At 43.4% G+C, this 14,420-nt stretch overlaps 1 protein-coding gene across 15 annotated transcripts in view; it reads left to right on the top strand.

The window, feature by feature from the left end:
- FHOD3 (formin homology 2 domain containing 3) overlaps positions 1-14,420 on the top strand; it is a 471,816-nt gene that overhangs the window by 377,378 nt on the left and 80,018 nt on the right. For 12 of the 15 annotated variants that reach the window (XM_058692316.1, XM_058692314.1, XM_058692312.1 and 9 more), the window contains 2 exons: positions 1,672-1,722; positions 7,684-7,898. In XM_058692316.1, the coding sequence (XP_058548299.1) occupies positions 1,672-1,722; positions 7,684-7,898 (266 nt within the window). The remainder of the gene's footprint in view (positions 1-1,671; positions 1,723-7,683; positions 7,899-14,420) is intronic. The other 3 variants (XM_058692315.1, XM_058692313.1, XM_058692323.1) reach the window with 1 other exon arrangement.

Raw genomic sequence — 14,420 nt, 5'->3', positions numbered from 1 at the left:
ATAGATGTTGTTATCAGACAAAGACTGTAAAGGAGCTACTATAAACATGTCCTAAGAAGTAAGGGCAAATACTTTTGAAACAAGTGAAAAAATAAGTCTCTGTAAAGAAATAGAAGCTGTAAAGAAGAACCAAGTGGAAATACATATAGCACTGAAAAATGCAGTAATCAAAATAAAAAATTCACTGGATGGAATCAATGGCAGAATGGAGATGAGAGAAAAGTCAGTAAACTTGAAGGTAGAACAACAGAAATTATCCAGTTTAAAAAATGAAGCATAACATTGGGAAAAAAAACATAGTGTATCAGGGACCTATAGAACAGTAACAAAATGCCTTGCATTCATATCATTGAAGCCCCAGAAGAATAGGACAAGAGCGCATTGTAACAAATACTAAGCTGTACATTCATATGCTTGTGTGTCTAGGTAGAGACCGTGCTTGTAACTATCCACTATTTGCTTTTCATCCCGAGTGGGTCTCACTTCCCATGTAAGACACAGATCCTGGAAAAAAGAACCCTGTCCAAGAAGGAGTGCTGGTCAATCGTCAGGACAGACCACATACAACTATTAATTATGATGACTGTAGTTCCAGCCTGAAAGTCTGAGGATGTGAATGAAACGAATTTCAAAAAAGGAAATAGTAATTCAGCCATTTATTGATTTAAGTTATTCGTACTTCTTTTGTTTTTTTCCCTTGGAGAGCATCCTTACCTGTTCTTATTTTTGTTGAATATGATCTTAAGATTCCTGGGTTATGGGACATATTATTTCTAATGTGGAAGGTGATGAGGATGAGTGCTCGTAAATGATAACAAATCTGGGTCTTTGTTTCTTTTTCTCCGTCTCCTAAGCTGCTTTAGTTGCTTTGACCTACTGTCCCTTTATATCCTGTTACCAGTGCATGGTGGGGGGGAGGGGGGCGGGTAGAATACTTAAGCTACATTGTGACGTCCAGTTTAGGAAGCCACGAAGTCATAATTTTTCAGAAAAATAAGTGGTCCACTGAGAAGTTGCTGATCCTAAGTCTTAAACTTAGATTCAAGCTGGAATCTCATCAGCAGGAGCAGAGCAACAAACGTGGGAAGTGGACAAAGTTGGGCATCTCACGAGTGCAGACAAGAGAATGTACAAAGCAAGAGTTTCCCATGATCCCTGCGTAGGAATGGAGAGGAAGAATCCTGCACTGAGGCATGAATGTCCAAACTGCAGAGTGCAACACAAAATGGCCTAGACACCTGGACCCACCTAGATTTAATCCTTGAGATGAAAATTGTGGAGCTAGCAGGACTTGACTGGACGTTAATCATCTCTGAAAGCTATTGCTTGCTTGCAGTTGCGTATTTTATTTATGTATTGTTTCACCTTTTAAAAACCTTTTTCGTCTCCTCTCTCACCCATATACCTAAATTCTTCTTTCTTTAACTTGTAGGATTTCCCATGTTTTCATCCCTGTGATTCGATAGGAAATCCATTGTATTTAGTAGTTTGAAAGGGTAGCCTTTATATATATATATATATATTTTTTTTTTTTTTTAATCCAGCACAACCACTTTCCATTTCTGAGGCAACAGTCTTTCATGAAACACTAATAATTTCTTGGCAATTTCATGAGCATCTAATTCTGTTCTTTTCCTTCCCTATTTTGTTTCTTCTGCATATTTCTGTTAGCCGAGAGTATTTAGACAAAAGAGAGGAGCAAAGACAAGCAAGAGAAGAAAGGTTTGTATATATTTTCTTTCCCATTGTAACCAAATGGCACTTGACTTTGCACTCTTAACCAAGCATGCTAAGGGAATTGTTAATTAAAATAGCTCACTCAAGTCACCTAAGACTTTGGGTAACTGGTATTTTGTGGAATAGGATGCCCTAGTTATCTACGTTTTCCAAGAAAGTACAGACTTAGTAATTAGTGCCATTGTGGTGTGAAATGTATGTCTGTTCCGCCATACTCTTCACCAAATGAGGACGTTAGGTTAGCATACTGACATATGGTATATATTTTAAATACCCTGCACGACCACTGCTGAGTCTGGGCTACGTGTCCCTACTGTGTGCTTCCAGGTCACGCATTCCTTTAACAAATATTTGAACACACAAACCATGCCAGGCACTGGTTGAGGTGCCAGACATTCCTGAGACTCGTACACGATGTGCCTGATCACTTACTTTGTCTCCCTACTGAACTATACTCAGTTCCTGGATGGCAGGAACCATGTCTTGTTTTCCTGGTTGTCCCAGTGCCCTCCGCAGTGCTTGGCACATAGTAGGCACTTAGGAAGGAGGTATGTAATAAAGGAGCAAATGAACCAACAGCTTTACTTAAAATACTTAAGCTGTAAGCTATTTTATTTTTTCAAATCATGGCAACATGATTTGAATACCACTAAAATATAGAAAGTGAATATATTCCGTGTCTGATAAACTTAGGTCACCAAAAGAAACCGTTTTTTGGAAGTAAACCAGCGAAAGGCAAGTTTTTACCCTGTAGCACTGTAGCCTGCAGTTATTCCCTCTACCACCAGATGGCGATACTACATGGAGCAATGGAAAGGCTGATTTTCCTGCTAGAGCCAGTTGGGAACCTCACAATCTGAACTATGCCAATAAGTGGAACTTTGCTGAGTTTTCTTAGACACCTTCAGCTAAATAGTTCAAGACAGTCTGAGGACAAGAAAAGGGCAGTCTGTCTGTGTTCAATTAAAAAATTAGATGCTTAGGTCAGCCTTATAAACAAAACTATGGCAATGCTTTAATTCCAGTGTTTTATTAGATTATTGCCACCATAATAACCAGCGGTGGCCAGCAAATTTAGAGTGGAAGAAGTAAGAAACTTCTATTTCTCTAATTAATACCTGTTTTTGACATTGGGGGCATAGACTTTGACTGAAAATGCTGTCGACTTCATGTCCAGGCTTAAGAAACCAAATTTTATTTTAGTCTTTAGCTTTCCCTCCAGATTCTGCATTTTTTTTTTTTAACTTTGGACAGTTTGACTGTTATGTTCTGTCTCCACAAGCAAGGCTTTAAAGCTTCTGAGAAGATCTCAAGGTCCAGACTGACCTCAAAATTGTCCCAAACCACTGAAGTCTACCCCTTTCTGGATAGCAATCACTGATTTTTTTCACCAAAGCATAGCATCACTTAGGCCTGGAAGACCTGTGCAGAGAGAGAGGTGTTTGCCACTCCTCTCCTGTCACCTCTTGTTCTGACCTCAGTCCTTGCCCTATGTCACCCATCTGCCTCGGGCTTCTTCGCTGGTGCAGGAGTGGCCTCTCCGTGGCCTCATGTGGACCCCATCTCTGTTTACATGGAGGATTGTGGAAGCAGCCAGGAATTTCCCTTTAGTTTGGACCAGCCACTTTTCTTGATTAGTTTGCTTCTTGAATTACCTGGTGAAGATGGGAGAGAGGGTATAAACTTTTCCCCTGTTTGGAAAGCTGTTGGGTTCCTGGCAGACCAGGAATAGATAAGATTTCCAAGTATAATGGGATTCAGAAATGGATGGGGTAACTGGAGATCAGAGGTGGAAAGAGCTTCAGAAGTAAGGAAGAGGGCTCCATCTAGAAACTCTTCAAGGTAGACCCAGGTGTGTTTGTTGGGTCCCGTGTCTCTTACTCTAAATGCAGTGACTCAGATAAAAATGGCCAGAATCACAGCAGATGGTTTTTTAAGGTTTGTGTCCTCCAGTGTAGCAAGATGAGTGTGGTTTTGCTATTTTGAAGTGTAAAGGCTATCCAGTCACATTTGATTTCATTTTGATTTATTTTGCATTATCTCATTCCAGCATTTGAGGCAAACTAGTTTGTGGACAATGGTGCAGATCCAGAGTAAGATTCTGGTGAGGTGCTGCTTCTTCTTTAACATTAGAAGAAAGGCTTTATCAGATCATGATTCAGTGACATTCACAAATAATTTTTTTTAACGTTTATTTATTTTTGAGATAGAGAGAGACAGAGCATGAACGGGGGAGGGGCAGAGAGAGAGGGAGACACAGAATCGGAAGCAGGCTCCAGGCTCTGAGCAGTCAGCACAGAGCCCGACGTGGGGGCTCAAACTCACAGACCACAAGATCATAACCTGAGCCGAAGTCGAACGCTTAACCGACTGAGCCACCCAGGCGCCCCTCACAAAAAATTTTTTAAGGGAATAGTAAGGAATGAGATCCAGGCTGAGGCTGGGGGTGGGGTTGGGCTGGGGTCAGGGCAAGGATTTGTCTCAGGGGGATGGCCTAGGAAATGCCTATGGCAGGCAGGGGCTATGGGAAAGAGTGCAAGGGGAAGGTCAGGACTAGGCTAGGATTTGGGAAATTATGCATGAAAGTGATCAATGAAGCAGTAAGAGAGGATTCTGAGCATTGCTTAACTGGTCTGAGGACAGAATAGAACTTGGAAGGAGTCAGATTTTGGTTTAATGTAAGGAAGAGTTCCCAAGTAGAAGAGTGGCAGGAAAAGTTATCAGTAAGTAGGTTTAGTTAATGTAAAATCAAACAGAGTTTCTATAGGGCCCTGGGGAACGAGATCCAAGCCCGTATATGTTCCCTCGGCTGAAATACTAGCCCTGCAGCCCACCACGTTGGTGGATGTGTGAATTCATTCAAAAGGTTTGTTTGCCTGTCTCTCCCACTGAACTGTGAGCTCCACGGGGCGGGGGGGGGAGGGGGTGTTTATTATTAAATCTCTAGTACCTGCTGCAGCACTTAGCACATGACAGGCACTCAACAAATGTTCAATAAATAATGAAAAGATGAATGAATAAACAAAAGATATGAGCAGAGATGGGATAAATGGGAGTGTTGAGGTGAAAGTAGCAAAGGCGAAAAGTCTTTTCTTAAGGCTGTGGCCTGTGGATAGAAAACCCAGTGCTTTGCATACAGGAAGCTTTAGGAGAGTCTCAGCTGGGGGTTGTGTTGCAAAGCCACAGGGACGTAGGACCCTCGACCCGCATCTCATTTCATGGGCTGCTGGGCTCCTGGGGGAGTAGGTACTGTTGGGCCCCTAAGTGCACTTAGAGTCTGTCTGTAAGACAAGGTTGTGATATAGGGCAAGCTTCCTCCCCAGGAACTGCCAGAGGTTGACATGGGTCAGGGGAGGTTGCTAAGCTGTGAACCTCTAAAGCCCGGTGGCCTGGCTCTTCCCAGGCATGCCAGTCTCCCCTCACCACTCCGGCCCATTGCAGATGGCCACTGGCACTGCTTTTTCCACAAAGATTTACTATTGACCTTGATGCCCCTCCTCCATCCCTGCCATATCTTAAAGTCTTTATAACTGTGGCAAAATACACAGAAGATCAAGTTTACCATTTTAAGCGTGCAATTCAGTAGTGTTAGGTACGTTCATATTGTTGTGTGGCCCGTCTCTGGCATTCATTTCATCTTGTAAAAGAAACTTTACACCCATCAAACAAGTCCTCAGGCCCTCTCCCCTGCCATTTTTGTCTACCAGATAAACATCCTCAGGAGAATTCCTATGAAATCCTTGACTCTTCCCATGTCCCCCAGATCCTTGAGGATGACCTCTAGGAGGTGAAGGGTGTGCAGGAAGTCTTGGAGTCGTATCCACACTCTGAAGGAATAACCCCTGGAGTCCCCCAGAAAGTGAAGTGAACTCTCTGCCCGCACATACCTGCCGGTCTGGCTGCCCACGGAGAAGGGTACCAAGAGGCCAGGGCCAGGGCTGGATCACCTGAAATGAAGGTCATAAATGGGTTGTCCTCTTGGCCTAAAGCCTTGGACCTATACAGGTCCCCTTGATTGCACACCCTCCCTTGCCTGCCCCTTTCTCCTGTCACAGAAGGCTCGGACTCAGCGTGGGGATGCCTCACAAGCTCCTCCTGGGCTCACGGCATTCCTGGCCTCGACCGTGCCACCATCTCGTTTAGAACATGCCTCCTGTTGGGATTCTGACTCTTGCCTTCAAGGTCACTTTCTTCCAAGATTCCATAGCCAGGTGGTTTTCCTTGCTGGTCCAGATTAAGTTCAGAAATACCTTCCTTTTGTCACCTCTCCTACCTTTTGAGAGGTGACATTGCTGACAAGAGAAGTCCAGAGTTCCTTCGCCCCATAACCGTAAGGCTCTCCAAACCTCGCCCAGACGTATGTGTATGCAGACCCTTTACGCATTTTTTCTCAGAGATTCACCATGAAAGTAAGCTCCCTCCCTAAGAAGTTGAAATAGATGCGTCGGCCACCCTCGGCCCCCGCTGCTGCGGGTAGACCCCTGCAGCAAGGTGCCGCCTTGCGGGTTCCTCACCGCATGCCTTGCCTGCTTCCCCTGGGCCCGGCAAGTGCAAGGCGCCAAGGGAAAGAACAAAGGATGGTAATCTTCTGTTCTCAGAAATCCTATTATCTGCTTGTTGAGAACAGACACACACATGTGAAAAGATGACTAAATATGCCAGGCAGTAAATGTAAAATGCCATCTGAGTTGAATGGACTACATATCCGACATGAGTTCAGAGGCAAGGCTAAGATCACTTCCAGCTGTGGTGGTCAAGGCAGGCTTCGCAGAGGGAGACACGCGTGCGAGCCCGGCCTGCGGGGCAGATTGCCTCGGGCCTGGCAGGGAGCAGGGGTCCCCGTGGCAGACGTTGGGGAGCCACGCCCACATTAAGGATGCATGAAGAAATGCATGCTTTTTAAATGCATCCTTTTTAAGGGTTTCATATATATGCTCTGCCTTTCTTGGGCGCGTGAATCCGGAATGCCGTGTGTGGTGGGGGCTTTGGTGGGCTAGGGTTGGGGGGGCCTGCCCACCGGGAGGGACTGAAGAAGCAGTGAATCCCGATGGATCTGAGTGACGGTCTTGAATAACCTGTCTCAAAGTTTAGTGGTTGGTGAGACAGAAACCTGCTACAGCTGAATTCATAAATTCACTTCTGAACAAATAATGGTGGGTAAAATTAGCAGACATCTGGAAGAGGCACATATTTCAAAGTTATTTTGGTCTGATCTATAAAGCACACTATGAGGAATATGATTGGTAGCTGGTCTTAATAAACAGTTAGTGGGTTCTGCCTGCCTGAAATGCAAAACAGATGTATCTTTGTTCTTTTAAACTGACTTTGATGAATAAACTATATGTGACGTCAGGTCCAAGCTATTGGATGTCTGAGTCCTACTCAGAAATATTTTAGAATATAAAAAAGTTTCCATGGTCGACACTGGGAGAACAAAGCGAATTCCAGTCGCGTTGCTGTTAGCATTGAAGCAGGTTCAGAAATTCAGAGAGGCCTCCGTCCAGCAACCCCTTTCGGTATTTTGGGGGCATTGTTTCTCTCCCCCACACCGAGGCGCCCTCCCATTTCACAGCTGCAAGCTCTGAGTGCGTGTGGTTTTCAGCTGTCACTGTTGGGGCTTTGTAATGGGCATTATTGCTGTTTTGCTTATTTGTACACATTTCCTAAAAGAGCAAAGTAGGATTCTGCAGCAGTGATCCAGTCTCTGGAGACTGTGTGATGTTGCCATTTCTCCCAATTTGTTTGGTTATGAATGATGCGGGGATTTTAATCATTAGCATCTTGGCTTTGCTGGCTGTTTTTGGCAGACTGGTCCTCCAGCCAGCCCTGTGCTGTGCTCTGTGCATCAGGAAACCAGCTCACTCTGCAGGTGTTTCATCCATAAACAAGCATCGGCCACGGGCTCCTCTTTCTTTTTACGGAAACCCTTTGGAATTTAACTTTCAGATACAAATACTTGGAGCAGTTGGCAGCCAAGGCGCACGAGAGAGAAGTGAGAAGCCGGAGCGCGAGCCGGGGCAGAGGTGACCTATCCTTGGACCTGACCTCCCCGGCGGCCCCTGCCTCCCCCACCCCTCTGAGCCATAGCTCTCCTTCTCTAGACTCACAAGAGGCTCTCGCGGCATCATCCTCTTCTCTGGGAACACCTCAGCATCCCCAAGGTGAGTGCTGGGAGAGCAGAGGGAAATTAATGTTAGGCTTCTGGGAAGTAGGAACCATTACTACATGCAAACTAGTACTGAGGGGCAACTAAGGGTAAACTCAGGGCGACTTCACTGCACTGATAAATTAGATGCCTTGAGAGCCACTTCTGTTAAAGCAGAATTGTGTATAATGGTTGTCAGTGCATGGTCATTGAGAAGGGAGAATATTAAAAATAAGGCTTACTTTGCCATTTCTTTCTAAATCACAGGGTATTAACTTAGTACCCTGTAATTTGGACATTATTTATTTATTGGGTCTGCCCAATAAAGTGACCACTTTAAAATGTTCTTACCCTAGGAATTGTCGGTCTGTTTTAAATTAAACTGATGGAGAATAAAATTAATCAAAGCCAGCAGAAAAAAAAAATGTGGATCTGGTGGAAATAGAAATGTTGAAGAAGAAAAAAAGGACTATAGTAACGATTACTGGCACGTGGTGTGGCTGTAGATGCTTGTGTGCAGACAGAAAGGCTCTCGCTGGGGAAATTGTCTGTCATCTTAGCTTTATTTGGAGAGAAACAATATTGTACATTGCAGCCGGGGAGCATCAGCTGTTTTCCCGATTGCCCTGAGAGTGGTGGGACCGTTTTCTTTCACATTAACAGAGACGATGGGTCTTGGGCACTGGCGTCTACAGTGCATGTTGACGAGCCTGCAGCTAGCACTGTTCAATTTAACCGAGTGTTATGGCTTGCAGCCTGACCAAGACTTAGCCAACTGAAGACAACAGAGACGCTAAACTTTTAACTCTCGGAGGGCTGACTAAATATGGCGTAAAGCTTAATTTCAACAAGGCAGGACTGCATGACCTCAGCAGAACTGGATGTAACGGAACAATCTTGTCTGTCCAATTCTCCGCTGGCTCTCCGAGCCTCAGGGCTCATTCTGCAGAAGCGGGCTGGCTTTGCCACAGCTTTCCATCATGTCCAGTTCCTGCTGGTCCCTGAGCCATGGAAGATTGTCCCAGGCAGATGGCTCGGTCATAGATGAGTAATGTCGGTCTTAAAATACTGAGACTCTGAGAATCAGGAAAACAGACTGTGCTTTGACAGCTCTGTGCTTTCCAGACCCTGCCGACCCTGCCTGGTATCCTTGCTCTATCTAAATTGTGGTATTTCCAGAGGCGATATGAAAAACATTCCCCTGCAAAGCGACGGTTCAGCACTTAATCTTGGAACTTTTAACTCTAAGAGTCGCACCCACTCTTGTTTCCAGAATGGTTGTCTAAACTGTGAAATACAGAAGGTCCCCAGGCTGAGAGAGAAGTGTCAGTATCTATAAATATCGTTTGTCCTCTAAGCTTTTAGTCTCCTTGATGTTTGTGACAAAAAGACAGTTCCTCAAGTATTTTGTCCAGCTATGATCAAACTTGAGGCTGTTCTATCCAATTAAATGGGCAGAATATTTGAAACTCCAGTAAGAACACAGAAAATACTTTTTTGGGGTATATGCAATATGTATTGGGGGGAAATAAAGTTATTTATGTATGCTTTCAGAGAGATAAAGAGTACATGTCATTTTCCTCTATGGAGAAGGGATTAGTAGAGACTGAGAGAATGTTTGGCTGAAATCACCATGCGAGCATCTGAAATAGGAATACTGGGCTTGAACTGAGACACGATTACAAATTAATGAAATAGCACTGTGTGATGTTTGGGTTGTTTAAAAAAAAAAAGCAGGGTTCTTGTGGAATCTACAAGAGATGTTCATCATAGGTTAAATAATTATCCAAAGCAGTTGGAATCAGCAAAGTTATCTGATGTCTATGTCCTAATACCTAGCTGAATTATACAATTAGAAATTTTAAACGTATAAGAAGACATGCTATGAGAGGATTGTCTCTGAAAGGTGTTGAGACTTCCTTCTGACTTGGAGACCTTTGCCCTATGACAGAAGTACAATGATGGAATGACCTTTTTTTTTTTTTTTTCCAGCCTAGCTTGTTATTCTTCTTTGAAACATTCTGTCAGCATCCCATTAATAATCTCTTCTTTTTTACCAGGCCCCATTTTTAAATGCTCAAAGGCATTTTTTGCTTAGCCCTAACATTTACAACATCACAACATCTGGGGGAAGAATAAAAAAATATAATCACACATCCAGATGTTTGTCCTGCTCCAAACACCTGGCACTATGTGGTCCAAATGTGCCAGGGGTTGACTCGCTTTTTCATTCTCTCTGCTTGTGGAATCATACGATGATAATCTTCACTTTTCTGTCATGCTCTGCCCCTTCCTCCCAAATGCTACTATTTAACACCCAACTGAGTAAATGGGGGAGATTGGGGGTAGAACCCACTTTTAACCGTCAACCTAGCCATTTATCAGGGCATCGTGGTACCCCAGTATTTGTGGTGGCGTGCACATTAACGCCACATGATCCCTTTGCTTCTACCCTTTCCCCAATATCTGCATAAATTGCAGCCTACCTTTCAGAGTTGTATTTTCAAAGAAAAGGAAAAACAGCTATTTGTTACTGAGTTATATATATTTCAGGATTAAAGGTCACTTTATAAGTTCTTTTATTGAAACTCCTTACTTGGATTCTGGATAATTTTTAATAGCAGAAGATAGGAAAACATTAAAAACTTCTTTACCTTTGCCCTTACAAAATATATTTCAAAAGAAGGGTAAACGTTAAAAGACCAATAGCATTATGTGCTATCGAGTGAGAACTTTCAGCCAAAAACCTTCCCAGCTAAATCTGCTGTAACTTTTGTATAAATTATGCCACTACCCCCACCATCAAGTCAATGTGTGCTTGAATTATTTTTCCATCTGGCCCTCTTGTGGCTCCTAGCAGATGTTTGTCCCAATACTGCCTAGACTGGTGATGGTCGGAGTATTTTTCCTCTGTGTGAAACTACCAGGCCCAAGTGAGGGACAAACACATGCATGTGTTCTCCTTTGCACTGGGCTGCAATTAATGGAGACGTGTTACCCCAATTTAGGGAAACATGAAGGGCCTCTCTCTCCATCCATTGCTTTAATTAGCCTTTCCTTATTTTCACTGAGCCCTGATGGCATACATCAGAATATCTCACCAGTTTATTTCCTGTTACTTTAAGAAACCGATGTGTCAGGAAATAAATTATTTTTGTTCATTAGAGGAAAAGGTGCAGTATTCTTATTGGGATTGAATTCTCTGATTTGACTCTTGGGGAAGTTTCTCTGAGGAGTAAAAACAATAATCTGTGTACCCACAAGTGAAGTCATTTTAGCAAAGTAACCTATTATCCCAGTGGGTGTCAGATCCGGGGAGCCTATTTCAGGGAAACAGAATGGAGAAACCATTCATCTCAAAACCAGGTGTTGATGATGGTCCCTGCAGTGTATCCCTGTTAGGAACTGCCTTCCTCGGAGGCTAGAACTGTGTGGCTTCCCTGCCCCCTGGCTGGCACACCTGGGTCCATCCTAAGGCTAAATGGAGAGAAATTACCTTTCCTATTAGAAAGCAGCTGCTGTCAAGCACTTACAAGTGGCTTTTACCCACTAATGCAGCCAGGAAGGCTACATACTGGCTAGATTATTTTTCTTATTTTTAGCTCAGTTGTCTCTATATTGCACACAGAAGTAATACTTTAGAGATGCATTTAAAATTTTTACCACGCTATATTAACTTTATGTCAGGGAAAAATAAGTTCATTGGTGATTTTTTTCTACCTGTATCTGGATTCCTAGATTATTTCCAAATATCTTACTGTTGGCCTTGGAGATACAAAATATGACCGATGTGACCATGGCCTACTCACCAGTATTCACTCAGAGGCATTACAGAAATTATTGACCTGCTGAACGGATTATTTTCTCTCACAGATCCAAGCATATAAAGTGCCGTAACTAGGACTATTCCTCTAGCTTCCTTACCCTCTCACCTAGAAATAAAATGTAGCTGTATAGTAATATCATGAAATGTTCTGCTGGTTTAAATGAATGATCATTTTTCACATGGGCGTCATTCATCATCACAGCTGTTGTCATTGTTCCTAGCCATTGACTGAGCACCTTTGTCACCTTCCTTGTGTGACATGTTTTGAGTCTCCTTCCGGTGTAGACACTCTCCTAAGTTACCCAATCCTCATGGCAGAAATCAGAAACATCTGGTATCCTGTTTCCAACTGGCACAGTAGCAATGGAATATCATCAGTCATCAGCCTTATGCATGCTGGTTCCCTTGCATAAAGCTTTTGGACACCTCCAGTCCAGTATTTCACGAATTGGCAGGAAACTAGATTCCTGTGGTTCTGTGACTCAGGATGGCCCCACCTCCCCACACCTCACCTGACTGCTGCTACTTGATGCCATTTGGTCAGTGAGACAAAATCTCTCAGGAACTCTACCCAAGGCCAAGGCACCACCTGCTATACCTGCCATGGAATGGCTTTAAGAGCCTTTGCAAATCATTGGATTTTCCTGCCTTGCTTTTTCTCAGTCTCTAAAAATGGAAAAGGACAAAACTTTCCCTTTTTTCTCTTATAGAAAATGACAGTTGCCTGCAGTGTGTTTTCATGCACCATATTTTATTTTATTTTACTTTATTTTATGTTATTTATTTATTTTTGAAGTGGGGGAGGGGTGGAGAGAAAGAGAGAGTCTCAAGCAGACTCTGCACTGTTAGCTCAGAACCTGACACAGGGTTTGAACTCAAACTATGAGATCATAACCTGAGCCGAAACCAAGAGTCAGACGCTTAACCGACTGAGCCACCCAGGCACTCCTCATGCACTCCTCATGCACCATATTTTAAAACAGTTTTGAATCCTTTTGGAGTAAACCAAATATGAATCTTAAGTGTGCTTAAGTAAAGACAAGGCACACAATGGCATTGGAATAGTTGTTAAAGAGCAGTATTAGGTGATCAACATGGTACTTTCATAGGTGGCAATTAGGTATCAAAAACTCCAAAGGGTCTAAGGCTTGACTTGATTTTTAAGTTAGTAAGTTAGCCTGCCACAATTTTGTGGATGTGGGCACAAGACATGAAACTCCAGGGTCAGAGACAACAGACTTCGTTACTCATAGCAATAGCAGTAGCCAGAGTATCAGCATTTGTGCCATTTCTCCAAGCCCCAGTTCCTGCAAGGTGATGTGAATAGGCCCAAGTGTTAGCTTGGTATGATAGCTGCATACACAGAGAGGAACCTTGAGCTTGGGAACCCCAAATCTTTTATGTTGGGCAGTAAGTCTGTCTTCCCTTTGTCCCAGAGAGAGACATTATTTTTATCACAGTAAGCTATAAACCAACCAGTCTATTGCTCCAGGGGGAGACAAGGTCTCTGTCTTCCACAGCTATTTGCTATGCACACATCCTTGGATATCCCAGAATAAAGACTGTCACTGTCTCTGCTTATAAGACTGCAGAAACACAAGAGACCCCTGGAGAATTGTTTCCAAGCATTGGATTATAATGGTGTGTAACCAGCATTTACAAATTTGCATCTTAAAATCTGTTTAATGGAAATGAAGTCTTCAACTTTAGAACAGAAATTAGCTTGTTTGACCTTACTTGACAAAAAGAACATCAGGTATTGCAAGACCCAGCCTGGAGCAGGCTCCGGGGGTTAATGAGCTTGTCTTCCTCTGGAGGTGCTAACAGGGAATCTGGAAAGACATCAGTGCCTTTCATCCGAAGTGGGAGCCTTGGGTAAATGCTCTCAGGGACATTCAGGAGACCTCCACAAGTAGGGACATTGAGCATCCTTCAGTCATAGTCATTGAGCATAGTCATTGACTATGAACTGGGAAATAACAAAGAAGAATAACTACCTGGTTCCTTCTAGCATTCTTATCTGTGGTCAAGACCTTGATCACCACCCTGCCATCTCCACTTTTCCTTCCAGCACCCCTGCCCCCAACTCTACCCACCCCTACCTTTCCCCCACCCTCATGGGTGTTTGTGCAAAATGGTACACTGTTTACAGTGTGGCAGAATAATCACAAATTAGCTTTCCAGTCCCTATAAGTATGCTTTTTCTTTTTTTTTTCCAGAAGGTTTCCCTTTATTATTTTTTTAAATATAATTTATTGTCAAATTGGTTTCCATACAATACCCAGTGCTCATCCTGACAAGTGCCTTCCTCCCTGCCCATCACCCACTTTCCCCTCTCCCACACCCCCCATCTACCCTTAGTTCTCAGTCCTAAGAGTCTCTTATAGTTTGCCTCCCTCCCTCTCTAACTTTTTTTTTCCCCTTCCCCTTGCTTGTGGGCTTCTGTTAAGTTTCTCAGGATCCACATATGAGTGAAAACATATGGTATCTGTCTTTCTCTGCCTGGCTTATTTCACTTAGCATAATACCCTCCAGCTCTATCCACGTTACTGCAAATGGCCAGATTTCATTCTTTCTCATTGCCAAGTAGTATTCCATTGTATATATAAGCCACACCTTCTTTATCCATTCGTCAGTTGATGGACATTTAGGCTCTTTCCAAAATTTGGCTATTGTTGAAAGTGCTGCTATAAACATTGGGGTACATGTGCC

Source organism: Neofelis nebulosa, chromosome 11 (assembly GCF_028018385.1).
Source record: "Neofelis nebulosa isolate mNeoNeb1 chromosome 11, mNeoNeb1.pri, whole genome shotgun sequence".
NCBI classification, from domain to species: Eukaryota; Metazoa; Chordata; class Mammalia; order Carnivora; family Felidae; genus Neofelis; species Neofelis nebulosa.
Note: the sequence above shows the minus strand (reverse complement) of the source record. Positions and strands in the feature narration are given on the sequence as shown.